At 38.5% G+C, this 18,496-nt stretch overlaps 1 protein-coding gene across 3 annotated transcripts in view; it reads right to left on the bottom strand.

Annotated features, from left to right (window-relative positions):
• Nucleotides 1-8,570: 8,570 nt before the first annotated feature.
• Nucleotides 8,571-18,496, bottom strand: part of PRTFDC1 (phosphoribosyl transferase domain containing 1) — a 43,382-nt gene continuing 33,456 nt past the window's right edge. The window contains exons 5-10 of one of the 3 annotated variants that reach the window (XR_010439088.1): nucleotides 14,475-14,492; nucleotides 12,973-13,055; nucleotides 12,500-12,546; nucleotides 11,739-11,845; nucleotides 10,461-10,537; nucleotides 9,782-9,831 (exon numbers count right to left, since the gene is read on the bottom strand). Coding sequence is in view for 2 of the 3 variants with exons in the window: in XM_064704098.1 (XP_064560168.1) it covers nucleotides 9,784-9,831; nucleotides 10,461-10,537; nucleotides 12,500-12,546; nucleotides 12,973-13,055; nucleotides 14,475-14,492 (273 nt within the window). In the remaining variant the exon portion in view is untranslated. Of the gene's footprint in view, nucleotides 9,832-10,460; nucleotides 10,538-11,738; nucleotides 11,846-12,499; nucleotides 12,547-12,972; nucleotides 13,056-14,474; nucleotides 14,493-18,496 lie in introns of all 3 variants that reach the window. The other 2 variants (XM_064704098.1, XM_064704099.1) reach the window with 2 other exon arrangements.

Here is an 18,496-nt window from a genome sequence, read left to right as displayed (position 1 = left end):
TCCCATATTGTATCCCCCTATACCTCCCAGTCCAGAAAGCAAACCTGGGGTTGCAGAGACAGCTGCTGACTGCAATGCACTGGGAAAAGCAGCTCAGCAATCTCTGGCATTGGCACAGAAATCTGCAGCAGGAACTCAGATGAGGCCCAGCGTATGTTCTATCCTATTGTCATGGCCGGAAGGGCTGAAATGATGAAGGATATTCCTCTAAAGCCAGTTGTTGTCACTTCAAGGCTGCCTTACTGTCCATAAAATGTCACAGGAGCAAGAGGAAACAGTTCCATACTTGCTGAGATAATTCAGAGCTTAACATGATCCAACTGGAACACAGGCAAGATGTATCAGCAGGAATAAGGAGCTGGATGAGCTGCTGTGGAAAGCACAAGGGAGGGCAATAAGAAAGTTAATTTGGATGAGCAATCTGCGTTGCCACCTTTGAAATATACTTGCTGCAAGTATAAAAAGTGAGAATCCTAAGTTAAAACCAGAGTTGTGAGGAGTCCTCTAACTGGAATTTCTAAAGTCTGTAAAGTAGAGCTAATGAAGAACACTTGACATGCAGTGAGCAGGAATTGTGTGACTAAAATTTACTGACCTAAAACATTGAACACAGGGGTTCAGGTAGAATTCTGGAAAATCACTGAGAATATGAGAAATATAAAAATACCTTTTAGCTGAGACTTTATCAAAGCAGGGATAGAAAAAACTGATTTTTTTTTTTGAGCTGTTTTTCTATGTCCACATTTCTACTAACAATGATTATTATAAGAACATTATACATAAATAAGAATTATTTTTGTCTTTCATAATGCAATTAATGCAGATAGTGACACCTGAATGTTTAACTGCCTATTTTAACACTAACATTTAGAGCAAATCTGATATGAATTAATTCAGAAGAGTGATGGCAGTTTCCCAAGAATTTCAACTTAGGTGAACATATAGACAAAATAACAAATGATAAATGTGTTTTTTCCTGGAATTACTAATTAGAAGACTCTTGAAAATAAGCTGGTGAGGGACCTTTGCAAAGTGTGTCAGGGAAGAGGAAAATTTTTTAAAAAGCCAAAATCTCTCCAAACTCTAAATTCTTAAATAATTATTTACAAGTTGGCAGATTTTTATCTGTTTGCTCTGCATTTTTACAATGACTCCAGTATTACCTACTAGGACACTGCATTCCCCTATATATCAAAACTCTTTGAAGGAGTGAAGGCAGCAGCTTTGTTCAGCAGCAGCAGAGAACATCAGCCAGGCCTTGGTGTTTCACATATCTCGTTACTATAATTTTGATTAAACCTAAAGATGGAAATCACCTACTTTCTTGATTTTCAAAATAACTTTTTCCCACCCACCCTATTATTGTAGCCACAGGCTGGGAGGGAGTGGAAGGTCAGGAATGGTAATTTTGAGCTGTAAAACACATTTATGAAGCAGTCTTGGGCAAGAGCAAGAGCCAGTGGAGGGTGAGAAAAACTGGTTCAGGAAAGAAGCTGAACCAAGGTAGCAACAGCAGCCAGGGAGAGCAGCACAAACCCTCAGGAGAAGGGCAGGGATGTTTCTAAAGGTAGCATGATGATATTTTTTATTTAGAGCTTGTTCTTGGTGAAAAACGAACTCCTACACCTTTACAGTTTTAAATTGTGATCCCATCTGCTCCAACACTGGGAGCTGAGCTTGGAAAATAGCAGGAGATCTCAGCAGGGTGCTGGAGCTGACACTGGGAGCTGCCAGGAGAGGCTCTGGGCCCTGAGGGAGCACTGTGCTTCTGATGAGGTGCTCCGGCTGCTGCATAAACCAAAGTTGGTTTGTCCTTCTCATGCTGCCAGCCCAGCCCTTCCAAGAATGGCAGGGTAAAATGGCACTATCCCATCCCAGTTCTTCCCAAGCCTGTTACCCCACAGGCTGTGCTGATACCCAGTACTTTGTGGCCACTCCTGCACTACATAATTGATAATAATTTTACATCATTTAGTGCTTTGGCTGGGAAAGGGTTTCTCTTAGCAAATTAAGGTGGAAGACACAAAGGTTCTGGCTGTTCTGTCAGGATAATGGCTGTGGATGAAACTGTGGCTTTAGGCAGGCCAGGTTGGTCTTGAAGAGCTTCAAGGGAGAAAGCCTTGCAATTCATGGGCAGGTGAACTACAGAGGAGAATAAAGCAGCTGTGCTCTGTGATGATTGTTATGATTCATAAACAAGAGTTTATATTCTACTCTTTTTGCTTTACTAGAAATGAGCCTTGTAAATTATTATGAATTTGAAAAGTTTGCCTAATAATGGCTGAGAAGAGCTACAATGTGCCTTTGTCTCCTCAGGTAATGAAGATTTACCTCAGCAGCAGAGACTTCAAGAAAACATTGATGGATGAACCTGTGGTGGTCCTCACTTCAAACTGCATGGCTGCTTTCCCATCACATTTCATGATGTATGAAATTTTGTGCCCAAAATTTACATTCTTGTAGTTAACCATAGTACCACCATTCCTAATTTTAGGCTGATGTCATATTAAAGGAGGCAAAAGGACTCAAAAAGGATGTTTGGAATAACATCCATATTGAAAATGACAGTATGTTCATGTGTACACCTACACTAACAAAATTCTGTTGGTACAATCTTGCTCAGACTCCATAGGGGCTTAACTTGGGGTGAGTTCCTCTGTAGGAATGGGGCTTGTATGTGTGGGGTGAGTGTCCCATTCAAACACAAAGAGTATGCACTCCTTCCTAAGCAGCTTTACACACAGTTTTCACTACCTATTTTGGCTTCACAAAATACTGTCGTCCTTCTGCATAAAATAATTTACATGTCTCAGAGACTGCTGAAGTTGAGACAGTCTAAACACAGTTTAGGGGATGGAAAATAACCATGGTGAATCTGTTCCCAACCAAAGACTTCAGATCTGCCTGGGGCAGTGACATGATGTCCCTTGATTTCCTTCTTCCCTTCTGCATAGGAAATGTGTTTTTATGTTTGACTCTTTTTCTATAAATAAAACAGACCATAATCAGGAAAACACTTGCTAGCTTTGGAGTCCAGCTTGTGACTTGTGTGGGGAAAATATTCAAATACTTTGAGGCATATTTTGGCTAGACTGCTGTGAGATATGGCTGAGGCCTGACAGAATCAACAATCTGCCAGACCTGACCAGGATAAACCCTGTCCTGTGTTTGTCTGAGTGCTGGAGCTGGAAAAGCTGCAGCAAAGGAGGATGTTGGTTGTGCTGGTTTGTGTTCCAGCTGCTGCCTAAGCTCTGGCAGCAAACAAAACCACACTGGACAGTGGTGGTGGCACAAAATCCCCCTCCATGCCCTGCAAGCCAGTCACCTCTACTCTGACACTTTGGGATACAAAGATTTTTTCCCCTCCTAAAGTTAAATATTTGCTACTTTTCTTAAAATCTCCCATGAAAGGCCAATGACTGCCACCCCACAGAGTATCTCAGCACTTTGTGGGTTTTGTTTTCTCTTAGGATTGCAAACTCAGCAGTGTCTGTCTGCAGATCATTCTTCACCTCTCTCCCAGCATCTGCTAAGCTTGTAAATTGGTTAATAGGCTAAGAGGAATTGGGATGAATTAAGATGTAAGGAATAGGGGTAAAGCTTGAGATGGAAAGATCTTAAAATCTCAGAAAATAGGACAGAGAGGCTCTGAGGAACAACACTGGAATCTACACAGATGGAGTAACATCAGTGTCTAGCACTTGATTAAATTTAAAACAGAGAGGTTGAGATTGACTTTACAGGGCTGAGATTGTCTTGTCTACAGTTTAGGCAAAATAGTACTGGAAGCTTCAGTTGGGTGTTTGCAGTTAAAAGCTTGAACACAGTTAATAGCATCATGTTATTATCTGAAATGCCTCTGAAGGAAGATAAACAATTTCAGTTTATTATGGTTTTCTTTCCCATATGGCACAAATGGGCCCAGGACCAAACTGGCTCTCAGCAGAAAGCTCCCATCTCCACACTCATTCAGCAGGTCATATTTAACCAGTTTTGATATCTTGCCTGTACACCCACTGGTGGATCCACTCCAATCAATACTCTATGGCTCAGGGTATTTGTATGACACTTCATTTTTTACTCCCCTTGACTCTGCTGCCACTGTTGTTGAATATTCCTTTATAGCTGATCTGTTTTCTGTCTCTCTGTGCTAATGTTTATGCCGAGTTATTATTTCCAAAAGCTAAATTTTGAGCACTCTCACTGCATTCCAAATTTCCTAAGAAAGAGCAGAAACACTACTACAATAATTCTCATGAAAACCCAAACAAATAAATCAATTAAACACTTGCATGATTCAGAAAGACAAAGAGGTATTCATGCCCACGTGAAAGAATGACATGATTGTGCTTGCCTCTTCTTTTTGTGTGATATCCTCCTGCTTTCATCCCAAGTTATGTTACTGCATATTTCCCCAGTCTATCCAGATGAGGCAAAAAACATATTTTCAAAGGTACATGGTCACTGAAGGATGCAGCTAGGCACTTATCCAAGCAGGTGAAATCCCAAGCAATTTTCTTGGATGCATAAGCACCTTTGAAAATCTGCTCTTGAATGTTTTAGAAAAAGGGGTGAAGTTTCCTGGTAAATAACAAGCATTTGTGAATGTCCTTAAAAAACACAGGACTGGAAAGGACTTGCTTAAAAAACATTGTGATAGAATAGAGTATAAAACCAATGTGTAACTGCAGATAAGAAATCTGAGGAAAAGACAATAATGCTTCTAGAAATTTAGGAAAATGGAAGATTGCTGAGAAAAGGCACTTCAAGATAACTCTGTTTTCTGGCATTGGTTCCAAAACATCTTAGCTAAATTCCAATGTTTTTCTATGCAAATTCAATAGCTATGAAGGCATAACATATGTCTTCCAGCAATAGCTGTCCCTTGTGTAACCTCATGACTTAGCACTGATAAATGTACAAAGCTCTACTAACAGTAGGGACAATGTATTTTTGAACACATGCAGTAATGAGTTCATTTAATGAAATTTTGTGTCATGGTTAGAAACAAGACTTTCTTACCATTATCAGAGGCCCAATCATGCAGGTTGAAGACAAACTTCCAGAACTACAGTACTAAAGTAATTTCTGTTTCTTTGTGCTATGGAAAAACAGAGGAAAACTTTCATGCCACTCCTGAAACAAACTAAAGGTCATCCTCTGAACAGTATCCAAAACTTAGTATTAGACATAAATCGCTGTACTGCAGACTCCAATAGTTTGTCAGTAGCTCATTGCTCCATGCAGCAGCAGAAGGAACAAGGCTTGACAGCAAGTATTTAACTAATTGAGTCTGAATTTCTGCATTTGGAAACCCCTTGGTGTTCCAAAACAACTGCTGGCAGCAGTGAAAGGTTCAGCTGCGGATACGCATGTGTCCATGAGAAGGTACAAAGAAACCAAGCTCAGCTTTATTGACAGAAAGGAAGGCAGGGTCAGCCAGCTCTGCGTAACAGCACAGGCATCCAAACTACAGCTGACAGCCTTCAAAGGCCTCACAGAGCCTCACCCACAACTAATGCCTCCTTTTCTCCCTTCTAAAAAATGTTGTGTGTTTTCTGCAAAATAAGGGACAACCTTTCCTCAGTCTGTTTGTATTGCCTTCCTTATTTGGGGTGTCTTTCCTTTCTAATCATTTATAAGTGCTGTTTCTAAATAAATAATTATCCTTTTAACACTACAAAATAATGCCACAGTATAGTTTATGGCTTGTGACCAAAATTTTCTAGCTGTCCAAGTGTTGCTGTGGTGCTGTCAGTGCTTTGAATATCCCTGGCAAGCACAGCAGTCATTCCCTAGTGGTGCAAACATCTCAGCCAGGTATTGGGATAGCTGGACAAGGCTGCCTGCCCAGGGGAAAGCACGTGGCATTAAAAAAGAACTGTGAAAAGTGCATGAAATTAGGATACAAGCTTTTATTTTCCCTCCACTGTATTCTCAGTGTTTTGAAAGGACGGCTAAAGCACCTGAGAGCCTGCTCCTCTCACCTACAAGGTTTCAAATGGGGACACTGAGACAAGCACAGGAAGAGGCTGACTCAGCCACCTTCATCCTGTGGAGGGTACAGCCAGAGCTGACTTTTGGAAGACTGAGCTAACACACACCTACATTAACTTATGTATCTACATTTCTCCCTCCAGTTTAAGGAGAAGAAGAATTTAGGATACTTTACCCAGTACATGGAGATACTGCATTCATGTCAGATCTTTATATTTAGATTATGAGAGGTTTTGGAAAACATTTAAAAGGTAAAAGAAGGAAAAAGCATTCTCCAATATGATTGTTTTACAAAAGGGCAAGGAATCCTTCTGTCTCTTGCTACACAACCCTGTAATGTTTCTCTTTTGAGACTCTGATTTTTAACTGAAACTGAAAATTAAAGTTCTCAAGGCAGCTAGAATCAATTACAGTTTGCATGTATAACAAGTTTGATTACAACAGGGGTTTTCACTGCTCTGTTTTCTGGGCAAATCAAAATGCAAGATATGCAGAGAAGCAGATTCAGCTTTCTTTAGCATAAAGAAATATTAAAATTTAGAATTGCAAATATTTGTATTTAAATATATCTTATTCTTACAGATGCATATAGATATAAGAATCATAGATAGATCATCTATATATATACATATCAATTTATATATCAGCAATAGTAATGACTCATCACCTAAGTACATCTCAAAGTTAAGGATTTTAATATATAAAACTGTGCATAAACACAGTGCATAAACTGTGATGATTTCACGTTTTCACAGATCAGAAACTGTTCTGCAGCTCAATATCACATACAGTTAGTATTCTATTTGGGGGAAAATGTTGGAATTTTACATTATACAAATTTATTAATAACACTTCAAGGATTAACATAACATGGTCAAGACATATAACTAATAGCAATCAATCAATCAATCAATCAATCAGACACTGTTTCCTACTTTGTCCAGCTCTAACTAGAAGAGTACAGCAGCTGATTCAATTGAAAAGACATCATAATTACAGACTTTTTAGACTATTTAAATTCTACTTTTTAGGCAGAAATGACTAAATATTCGACTATATCTATGGTTTGCAACATGAAATCCTAATTTATCTTCAGTTAACCAACATGCAGGAATTATTCTTCCTAGTTTGACCTTCTGTCCAGAAAATCACTTATGGATATTTTGGAATCAGACATAAATGAATAAAGTTTAAAACCTGATGGCTGATAAGTATTTTTGTCACATTAAACAAAATTACTGTCCATGCTAATTTGTATTCAACAGGTGGGGAAAAGATGCTGATGTTAAGTGCACAAGAAGAAAAATGGAGATAAAAATGGAAGCCTGCCTGTAAACACAATGTCCAAGGAAAATAATGGATTTTAGAGAACATCTTCTCCTCTTATGTAACAAATGTTGCTGAACTGATTAGACAAAACCCAAACATAGCTTTGTGGGTCATAGCATCCAACCACAACTGAAAAAATACTTAGTGGCCTTTTAGTTAAAGGAGTGGAATCAACAACATTACCAAAACACAAGACAATAAATTCTCTGAGCGCACCAAAGAGTACCCAATAAGTCCAATATTAATCAGTCATACATGCATGATTACCTGTTCCCTTAGTTACACTAATGATTTTCAGAGTCTGATTGTTAAAGTAATTGAAAGCTGATTTTTCAAGTGGAAGTACTTCAAGCAAAGAGTAATGTGGATGGCAGCTGAGATACCTGGAGAGGCTCATATAAATACAGGTACAAAATTCAATATGACACTAGAAGAGAACACCCCCCTTATTCACAGAATAATTCCACATGCAAATTCACTAATGAAATCTGTATGTTAAATGTTAAAAATATGACAGGAGGAAATGGATTTGAAGAAACATTCCAGTTCTCATAATATCTAGAAATCTGATCTTTTCTTTTTAGTATGTAGATTTTAATAATCTGAGTCTTCCAATTAAACAATTTTAACACTGTCTGAATGATTTATATCTACAGTTATTCATATTTTCACATTAATTTTACACTCACTAAATTTTTATTGTTATTGCTGAAAGCTGATAGTTGTAGCAAGGTGAATTGGACTGTAATTTTTCAAGAAGAGAGGAAAAAAAAAACCCAATGGATGTCTTGGACTAAGCTTAAGTCTAAGCATGTCAGTCTGTGCAATGTGTCATTACTACTAATAGCAGTCAGAAGCATTAAGAAAAACTTTACCACTCTCATCAAACAAAAAGGAATTAAATTCTTCAGCAGCTTCTTCCAGGGTCTGTAAGGGTATGCATTATTCTCTGAAATAGAAGAAATTTATTCTGAGGGAAAGCTTTTCAACAGAACTCTTCTAAAATACAAGTTAAAGGAGTAGAAATGAGCTAAGGCATTTCTCTAGCAATCACCATAATTCTTTAACCTTTTTCATTCCCTTAACATCATGCATGGATTTTATACAAATAACAATAGCTTATCAGCTACAGAATACATACCTATGGTATGTTTAGATTACCAGATAAATGCATATTTTTAAAAAGCTTTCATGGGATGTGCAAAATATGCTGAAGCAGGAAAACAAACAACTGTGCAATGTAATAAGTATTTCTAATGTTTCTTTATTAGTTTATAGGAATCTGCAGCTAGTAACAATCTTCCTCTCACAGTTCAGAGCAAAGCTACTGATACAGCTACTCACTTTGCATTGGTTTCCCTCAGGAAATTGTTAAGAACACTTATAATATTTAATACAGAATTAAACTTTTCACAGCTAATACAGTATATAAAATTCACAAATTTCTTCAAACATGATCTATAAAGGAAGGAGTCTACAGTCTACAACACTCATGCATTAACTGGTTTTCTATGTTGTCCTATATATTTTTCTTTCTTTTTCTATACAAGCCTTCAGCATTGTCAGACCTGTATTCTCCATGACAGATGGTTACAAAAAGTCTCTACTTAGACACATTAAAAAAATCAAATAATAACTGATTAATTGTCTGACTAACATTAAACTTTTGTGCTTAATGAGGTTTAGTTAAGACTATAATCTCAGGAGAGCACTGTTAATATTTATATTTGTTTGTATCCTAGAGAAGAAAGGGACATCATGCAGAAATTCAAACCTGCCTGGCATTGGTTTGTCTTGATTAAAATTCAGCACATTAAACAGGTCAGATCTATGGCTACATGACACACCAGAACCATGATATCTTCCAATTCTGGATCAACAGTGTCTTGCAAAGGATCATTTTGACCTGCACTCTAATTCAGCACATTCTGAGAGCTAAAATTTTGTTTTGAAGAGTGGGTAATGAACTGCAAAACAACACAGAACTTCCACTGAAACTTTTGAATTGTGGAATTAAGTCAAAATAATGCTTTCAATTTTGCATGATGAAGTCAATAAAGTCTTGTAAAATAATCCTCATGTACAGAATGACACTTTTGAACTATTTTGTGTGACACAGTAAAGTCCATGAATTGCAATAGGTAGAATGAAGAACTGAGCAAAAAAAGAAGATGTGTTCACAATGAGACCTGAGGCAGACAAGTTATTTGTCAAAAGGCATCTTAGGTGGGTGATTTTAATATTTAATAAAGGTAGCGACTGTAAAATTCCTATGCTTCACATTTTAGATAAGACTTCTCACTTCTGTAAATATTCATCAGCATCTCTAGAGTGAAGCCCTTATTAAACTGAGTTGAAAGACACACAAGCCAGCTGAATTGCTTTTCTGGGAGATGCTTGAGGGAGTGTAGTCAAATTTCTGCTTCACAGAAATATTCAGGTGTGGATGTTACTGCTTCAGACTCTGTATTTTGCTTTGCCATGATCATTGATAACACATATGTGCTGAAAAAAACAGAACAGATTGCAAAAGTATGGTTGAGTACATTATTAATTATTAATTAATTGTTCCCAAATACTTAGGCTTGGCCAACCTAGTGCTCTTAGGATTACTCTTTCCTTTCTGGATAACTGGAAGTGAATTCTGATTTCACTTTCTAGCCACAGCAAGTTTTCCCACTTGGAATTCCCAGCTTTGAGATGCTCCCCTAGGAGGGACAGAAGCAGCAAAGGAAAGGTTTGCACCTTTTTTCCATCCTCACTTCTCTGAGAAAAGGGACAGCAACACATTATTCAGACAACCCGTCTGACCTGTGCCTGTGTTTCACTTTTGCTGCTGTCTCTGCACATACTGGCAATGTTGGACCTGAGAAGCCCCAGGCTCCCAGAAGATGGAAATTTAGGGAACTCTTAGGGGGAGGGAACTGTTCAAAGTGCTGAGAAAGAACTCCTTTGGATTATTTGAGGTTTTGCAGGGAGTTCTGCATTCACTGAAAGGATCCCAAATCCCAACCATGTCAAAGACTCACCTCCACAGGGCCCCCAGGAGGAGAAAGATTGTGGGATATTTATGAGAATAAATATGGAAAATGTAGATCAGTGACTTTCTAAACTATTTTTTGTAAGAAACTTACGTTTAAATCTCTGAAGTGCTCATTGTAGTCTAAGGCATAACCTACCACAAATAAATCTGGAATTTCAAATCCGTAATCTGTAGTGAGACAAATAACAAACACCATCAATATAAGATCAGTGGCAGTTATAAGCCTTTAAATTCATTTGTGGTTCTCAAGAAGCAAACTCTACTTATATGTAGTCAGTTGGGGCTATGTTACTTTTGATTGAGACATCATGGTCAGCAGTAGCCCCATAACCAGTTCCCAGCCATAGAGTACTTGTGAAAGGGATGTGAAGAGTCAGAGGAGAGGAGAGGATAATTTTGTACAAAATTATCACTGGCACAATGTGGAAGGAAGCCAAAATCAGAGCTGGAACATTCTGCTTGCATTTGGAAGCTCCATTGGTATCTATGTGTGAAGATTACTGTCCCATATCACAGTAATGATGGAAATATGTGGAATATTAAATCAGAAGTAACTTTCACAGATCTATATATTGTCTGCTAAGAATAGTAAAACCTATCTCGTATTTTGTGCTACCAGAACATGTCAAATGCTTTCAAATTAAAGCCCCAACCTTATGAAGATTCAAGCACATGCTTAACAAAGTAAATGCATGCAGTGCACCTCAGTTATACAACTCACACACCTGAAGCCAAGCACAGACATGCATCTTTTTCAGTGTGAAGGTCTGTGCAATATCAGCACAACATAAAACAAATTAGACTCTTTCCAAATTGTTCTCTAAATAACTAGAGGAAAACCCAATCTTACAGACACAAAAATAGGTCCACATAAAAAATTCTACAGGTATTCAGGTAAGGAATTTATTCAGTTGTTTAAGATTGGAGGTTATGTGCACTTTGGAATTGTAAATTTAGGTGAGTGAAGAAATGCTACACCACTGTCAGTGATTTACAAAAGAGATCTCTGATGCTTTATAAAATTCATCACACTATGAATGAACAAGGATAAAATTTGTTTCATTCAAAAGTTAATATATAAAAATATAAAGCTACCCTTCATGAAGTAATTTTATTGCTTATTTTATATGTTTAATATTAATTAATCCAGTCAAATATATGCCTTAATTTACTGGGTTAAATTGTAAATGTTAAAAAATACCACTCCACTGTGTAAAAAGTTATACAACAAAATGTTTGGATCATAGTTCAGATAACAGGGCTAAAACCTCACAGCCATGCCCAACATTTAAGTAACTTTTGCTTCATAGATTTTCCATCTCTCCCACATCCCAAATCAAAACCCTTCATGCTGCCTCCTGGTACTCACCTGCCTACTCTCCTTCTACCCTCCTCCCCAGCTCAGCTGACCAGAGACTTCTTCAGTAGCAAATACTGGATGGATCTCTTCTAGATGGATTTTATTTAGCCACATACCTGTTATTACATCATTTATTCTAAATAAGTCTAAAATGACAATTGCTTGGTATAGCTCCATTTACAGCTTCATCATAACACAGTATAAGGACCAGTAATTTAGAAAGAAGTGGTGCTGGTGTGGTGCAAACTGAACAGCAGGGGAAAGTTTAAAAAGCCCAATTTATCTTCTGCTTTTTAGGGGGTGGGATTTAATTATAATATCAGTGTTTTCCCTTTGAACAATAATACTTTTAAAAATAGAAGTGCTTTTCTGAATAAAAAAATGTAAAACTTGCTAACACTTAGTCACAATAAAACACCTTTCATGCTCAGATGGAATCCTGCAGCTCCTCCAGAGAGATGCAATGAGGAAGGAAAAAGAAGAAATGGATATTCTCTTTGATATTGTCAGAGACAGAAGATAAAACACTCACCTTTCATTGATGAAATTAAATCCTTTCAAAATTTCCCAGTAAAGTTTGTATTCTGCAGAAAACCTAAGTCGGGTAGGTTTTCCAAATGACAATTATACAAATCCTGCCATTGCATCCCAGAAACCCACTGACAATTGGTATTTTACAATGCTTCTAGCAGTCCATAGAATGTGATGAAAGGCAAGTGACAGAGTAGTGGCAACTTCTACTGTCAAGTAGAGATTTTCAGAACACTTACAATCTGGTCTGTACCCATCAGGCCGAGATGTTCTTTTCACCAACAAACTGTAAGTAAAAATAAAATAACCTCAGTAAAAATAAAATAACCTCATTTAAATCTAGATATGTAACTGAACAACACACATAAAACTATTCCCTTTATCTAAAATCTGAGCCACGTGAGTGCCTGTTCTTGTTCTGTTTCTCTTCCTGACAACATCCTGACTGCAGGGAAGAGCTGGGTGTATTCCCCTCCCCAGTCCATCAGTGCCAGTCTTGAAATGGCTGGAGGATCACTGCCAAGCAGAACAATACAAAAGCATTTCCCCTCCTTTCCTTCACCCTCCCCTCAGTGACCCAGGCAGCTCCTCTGCACAGCTCTCCTTCATACTGCAGCATCAAACTAAAGCAGGATGTCTGAATGGGAAACTATCTGGAAAATATGCTGGACTAGACTAATTAATTACTAAATTTTGTGATACTTTTACTCACCTTGCCACTTTAATCATTTTTGGCTTGTATTTTTCTATATTGTTAAGCAGAACCTTCATGGTTCTTCCAGTTCCAACAATATCCTTATAAAACAAGAAAAATAAAGTAAGTAAAACACAAAGGAAAGCTGAAAGGAGGAAATCTGGACAATGCCTGAGAAGTTTCACATTCTTGTTTTGTAGAAATGATTTATTTTTCCAGTACATTACATTTTTGTAAACCACATCCAAAAAAGACTATAATTGAGCTTACACTTTTGAAGCAAGCACTTTCTATTCATAAAATTATCAGTTCAAGGACTGTCCACTTCCTTTTGAAAATAGCTGTGTTGCAAGTACTTGGGATGTAACTCAGGACTGGAGCTGACTCTACTGGACACTGCAAGGGTGCAGGGATTAGACTTTTCATACTGTGCTTGAGATCACAGTATGTCACCATGTCTCCATGTTGAGGCTAAATCTGCCCTATTTGTTGTACTAGCACAGTACAAATGGGATTTCTCCAGAGCTGCCATATCCAATATCATCTCAATGAGATCTATAGGTACCTGGCTAGAAAACTGACCGTGGAGAGCAGCTGTTGATCTGAACTTTGGGGGTAGGTTAGCAACACCTTGTCTCTGCCCTCCAGCTGTTTAATATGCAATTTGCTTGGACATTTTTAATTTCTGTTAAAGCAGATGGAATGAGTAAATTGGAGTTTGTAGCAGCTATTCAGGTAACCAGCCATCTCTGTGGCTGATGGCTTTTCTTCCATCCTTTGCTAAGAAAAGAAATTTCAACAGTGTACAGTTCATTACACTGTCCAGCTTACTTCCCACACAAGCAAGCTGGTTCTGAAATGCCAGGCAGATCCGAATTTGCTCTCTAGCTTCCCCAGTTGCTTATTCAACATTTTCAAAGAGAATCACCTATCTTAATTATATGAGAATTTGTAGCAGCAGTGAGGTGACATGTTCTTTCCCTCTACAACTGAACACTGCTGACTTACATCAGCAACAGCTCTGTGATGTGCTGTGCCCAGGGACACTGCTGGGGGAGAGCTGGATGCAGAAGCTGGGGGCCTTGAGGGAAGGACTGACACTCCCAGCCAGACTGTGAACAGCCCTGGGGCTGTAAAGCATATGTAGGGCCACCATTTCAGTCATGCACCTGAGAAATGCAGGGCATCACTGCAGTTGATTCACTGTCCTCCAAGGAACAGAACAACTTGAAGAACAGGAGTTGATGAAACCACAGAAAGAACAAATCAAATAAGGCAGAAACAAAGACTCCTGGGTATCACGAGGCAGAGCACCAGTTAGAGTGACAGCAATGTAGTTTGATCTGTCATGCAATTGCAAAAAGACTGAGAGGCCATTAAGCAAATCAACCCCTCTCCCTCTTCACCACCTCCCAGCGAGAGAAGTGTAAACACAGACAGGATTTAGAAACTGAACAGCCCATCATAAGTTGGCTGTGTGGCTTTATCTAAGTACAATATGACATAAGCACCCAGCTTACCTCCACAATTAGAACATTCTGGAAGAAACAAAAAGGAATACAATTACATAATATTCACATAGTAAAAGAAATAAATGTTTAAAAAAGGGAAATGAAGATAGGTCCATGTACATATGTACAACACAGTAGGACACAAGGAGTTTCCTGTTTCATTTCTGTGCCCTGAAAAAGAGCCAGCCATAAGAGCAAGCCCTGCAGTCAGGGACCACAACTTAATTCAGTTCTGTCTAGATTATCCTCTTTGTCCAAGAACGGATGTAGCTTTGGAAAATAAAATTAGATGGAAGAAATCCAAATAGGATGAGCTTTACTTCATTCCAGCGTCTCTAGCTGTGTACTGCAGTGTACCCTAAAGTTCACTAAAATACTATTTCCAATGTTAGTATGAGAATACAACAACAATATTCTTTCTCTGAAATAAATGCTCTTCCTCCCTCCTCCCACACTCAAGCAACTTCACAGTAAAGGATTAGAGGCCAAGTTGTAACACCCACTCTCATACTGCAAAGCACCCTCTTTCTCTTCAGATACTGCTGCTGAAATCAGTGTTATTTGAAGAGAAGGGGAGTGGCCCAGCCAAGAGCAGTGATGTCAAATTTTATGACAGTATCATCACACAGGCTGAATCCTTTTTGCTGAAAGGGTTCATTACTGTTCCAGGAAGTACAGTGTCTAAGGAGACTTCAGTTCTTCTACTAAAAGCAATATTAAGATGCAATGTCCTTATTAGAATAAATAAAAATCTATTTATTAGTAGGCATGATCATATGCATGATCAAAGGGATGGACTCTTACAATATTGCATTAAGATCTCCTTTCTGAAGTGAAACCTGCAGTAGCAAGAGGAAAGTTATTTCACAAATACCTTTATCTATCTATCAGTGTATACACCTTACATGGATGCGCACACTGTGTGTCCTGCAAAACCTCCAGACCACATAGTTTCATATCCATGCAGTATCCACCAGCCTAGCTTACATTCCACTTCCTTTCTGTCAGGCTGCTTGGCTTTGCTACATACAGAACAAGGGGACTGTTTAACTTCCTTTTCCATAACAAAAACCCAAGGCCGAGAGTAAGAGAGACTCAGACACACAGACGAGGAGTGTGTGAAAGCAGCATGCTCACAACCAGCACACCTTTAACAGCTTCATTAACCAATATATAAATAGCTTTAAATATTCAAACCAGAAATTATTAATATAGATTATCCATATTTATATTCACACTGCAGCTATTCCTAACACTCACAGTGCTTGGTAGGGAAACATGGCATACTTCATGCATTAAGCACTGCAGAAACACATTACCACACACTGCATTATACCTGGATGCTTCTGAAATGGTAAAACACTTGGTAAAGGTGTGGAGGGAACTCGTGGCAGCAGTTGAGCAAATGTCAGCAATGGAGATACCACTCAAGAAAGCCACTAATTTAGACTGAGCTCTGGTGGAATGTATATTAATCTTGGAGGGAGGCTCCTTTTTGGTGTTTTCATAACAGGTTTCACTGGTGGTTATCCTGCTCAGCACTCCTGACTTTCAACCTCTCAGCTGCTGACACAAACAATTTTGGATCTCAAGCTAGTCCTGTAAAGGCAAAAAGTTAAAGGCCTCCTAACAAAAGTCTAAAGATATCCTGCCTCTAGAAACTTCTCCCTTCAAGAAAGAATGGAAGTGTATCAGTTGTCTAGATGGGATGAAGAGCCAAAACCATGTTCAGGAGAAGCTTATGATAGGTGTGTAGGAACATAGTTTTTGAAGGAAACCATTTGGATCCAAAACCAATTTGGATCTCATCTGGCTTCCTGTATGAAGTCATAAGTGGGAAAAACACTTCTGAGGACTAGGTCAGGACACCTGGGTCTGAGGCATAAGGAAATTACTTGATTCAGTCAGTGGACACCTGAAGATAATGTGCAGGAGTAATGGCTTAACCACCCCAAGGAACCTGTGCAGCTGGTGATATATATAAATATTGATTTGTTTACACACACACACACACACACACATACACACACACATACACATACACAAACATACATACATATATATATAATATAGGGAGAGAGCAAAAGAGTTGACAAGAAAAGAACCTCACCAGAACTAAAAATGGAAATGAACCCTTTAGTACCAGGCCCAATGAGAGTAACCATGATCAAACACAGCCCACAGATCTCAAGGCAGGTCCATAGTCTTGAGACAGGTTCAACAAAGTCAGCCTGTGAGTCAGGGTCTGGGCCAATGCTTGCAGTCATGTACAGGTTTGGCTGCAGCTGAGCTGAAGGTTGGTACCCACAGAGCACAGATCAGTCATGGCCCAAGAGCCCAGGGCTGAGCTGGTGTTCCTGTGCCCACAGGTGTGAGTAAGGTCCCAAGGGACACAGGGCATGGCCATCAGCATCTATCTGTGCATCGCTTAGTGCACTGTGACAGACTGAGAACAGCGAAGTCCTGAGACATTTCATGCACAGATAAATAAATTTCTTTGCTACCACAGTTGCTTCAGCTGTTCTGTCAAGATTAAGGGATTCTTTTGCTCGCTCACATGTTGAAATCACAAAGTTGGACAGAATGAGGGGACAGCAGCCTCCTTGGCCATGGAATTTGGGCTAACCAATAAGGAGTATGTCCTTACACAGTCCTTACTATTTAACTTGTGAGAAAAAATAATCATAGACCTAATAGAAAATGGGTCTGAAGAAACCATGAAAGATCATCTTCTGTTGGGCTACAGCAGAAATTTTAAACTATCCTTCACAGATATCCGATTTACCTCTTCTAGAACATGATGAGTACTTCAGAATCTCCCCAGGGAATATGTCTCAATACCTCATTATCTAAGAGCAAAAATATAATAAGAAAACTTCTGTTGATATTTGGCCTGAACTTATTTTGAACAGAACATGGAAAATGCTCTTTTTCTTCTCTTTTCTCTTCTATATTTGAAAGACATATTTCCTCTTCTTCAGATTAAACAGCCTCTATTTATTTAATGTTTTCTCACAAGTTATATTTCCTAGCTTTCTGATCACTCTTTTGTTCTCCTCTGGAATTGGTCCAGTTGGTCAGAATCCTTCCCCAGTTGTGGTGTTCCAAACCAGAGTCTTTTCCAGTGTCAAGAGGAATAAAAGAACCACTTTGTATGGTTTATAAATAATCCTCCTTTCCATGTATCCCAGTACAACACTTACATACTATATAAAAATATACTGGTGTCTCATGTGCAACTTGTGATACATCTTTTGTCTCCAGGACTGCTGCTGAGTCAGTCCTCCCTCACTTGCATTTATGCAAAAGATTATTTCTGTATAAACACAGATGTTGGTGTTCATCTTTATTGTTGTTACATGTCATTCTTTGAACCAAATTCTTAAAATAATTTCTTAAGATCATTATATCTTGTAGTATTTTTCCAGGTAGTATGAGTACCATTAAATGCTAATTTCATCTTTTCAATCATGAATTAAGTTTTGGAGAGCATGCTTTAATGCATCTCGTCTGACAGTGAAGCATAATTAACTGTTTCTGGAGAACAGCTTTCCAACCAGTCACACACCTAACAGAAATTCAATTTTGTCTATGTCTCCTTATCAGAAATGACTCATATGAAGGAAAGAGGATTAATGTGGATCCAGACATGCCTGAAAGGTTTGTCTGGCTCTAGGATTGATAGTCACCTGCACATGACTTCGGCTGATGTGTAAGATCTCATATTTATTGACTAACTTCACAAGGAAGGATTTTGTCTCTCATCCATAGAGTCAAGGAGTCCAACTGTTGCAAATCATATACACTGGGGAAGTTCCTATAAGATGTCTAGGCCATCTTATGGCCTAGAAAACACAGTTGCTGTTTTGTATTATGTCCATTCTCATTATTTCCAAAACACAGATGAGGATTTTCTGTACTACAGGGAAATCATGTAGGTAAGGCCTTTGCAGTGGAAAAGCTACTATAAAATATTTAGATATGAAAACATTTTGTTACTATAAGTAAGTAGGCATCCTAACTGTTCAGAG

Source organism: Zonotrichia leucophrys, chromosome 2 (genome assembly GCF_028769735.1).
Source record: "Zonotrichia leucophrys gambelii isolate GWCS_2022_RI chromosome 2, RI_Zleu_2.0, whole genome shotgun sequence".
Classification (NCBI taxonomy): domain Eukaryota; kingdom Metazoa; phylum Chordata; class Aves; order Passeriformes; family Passerellidae; genus Zonotrichia; species Zonotrichia leucophrys.
Note: the sequence above shows the minus strand (reverse complement) of the source record. Positions and strands in the feature narration are given on the sequence as shown.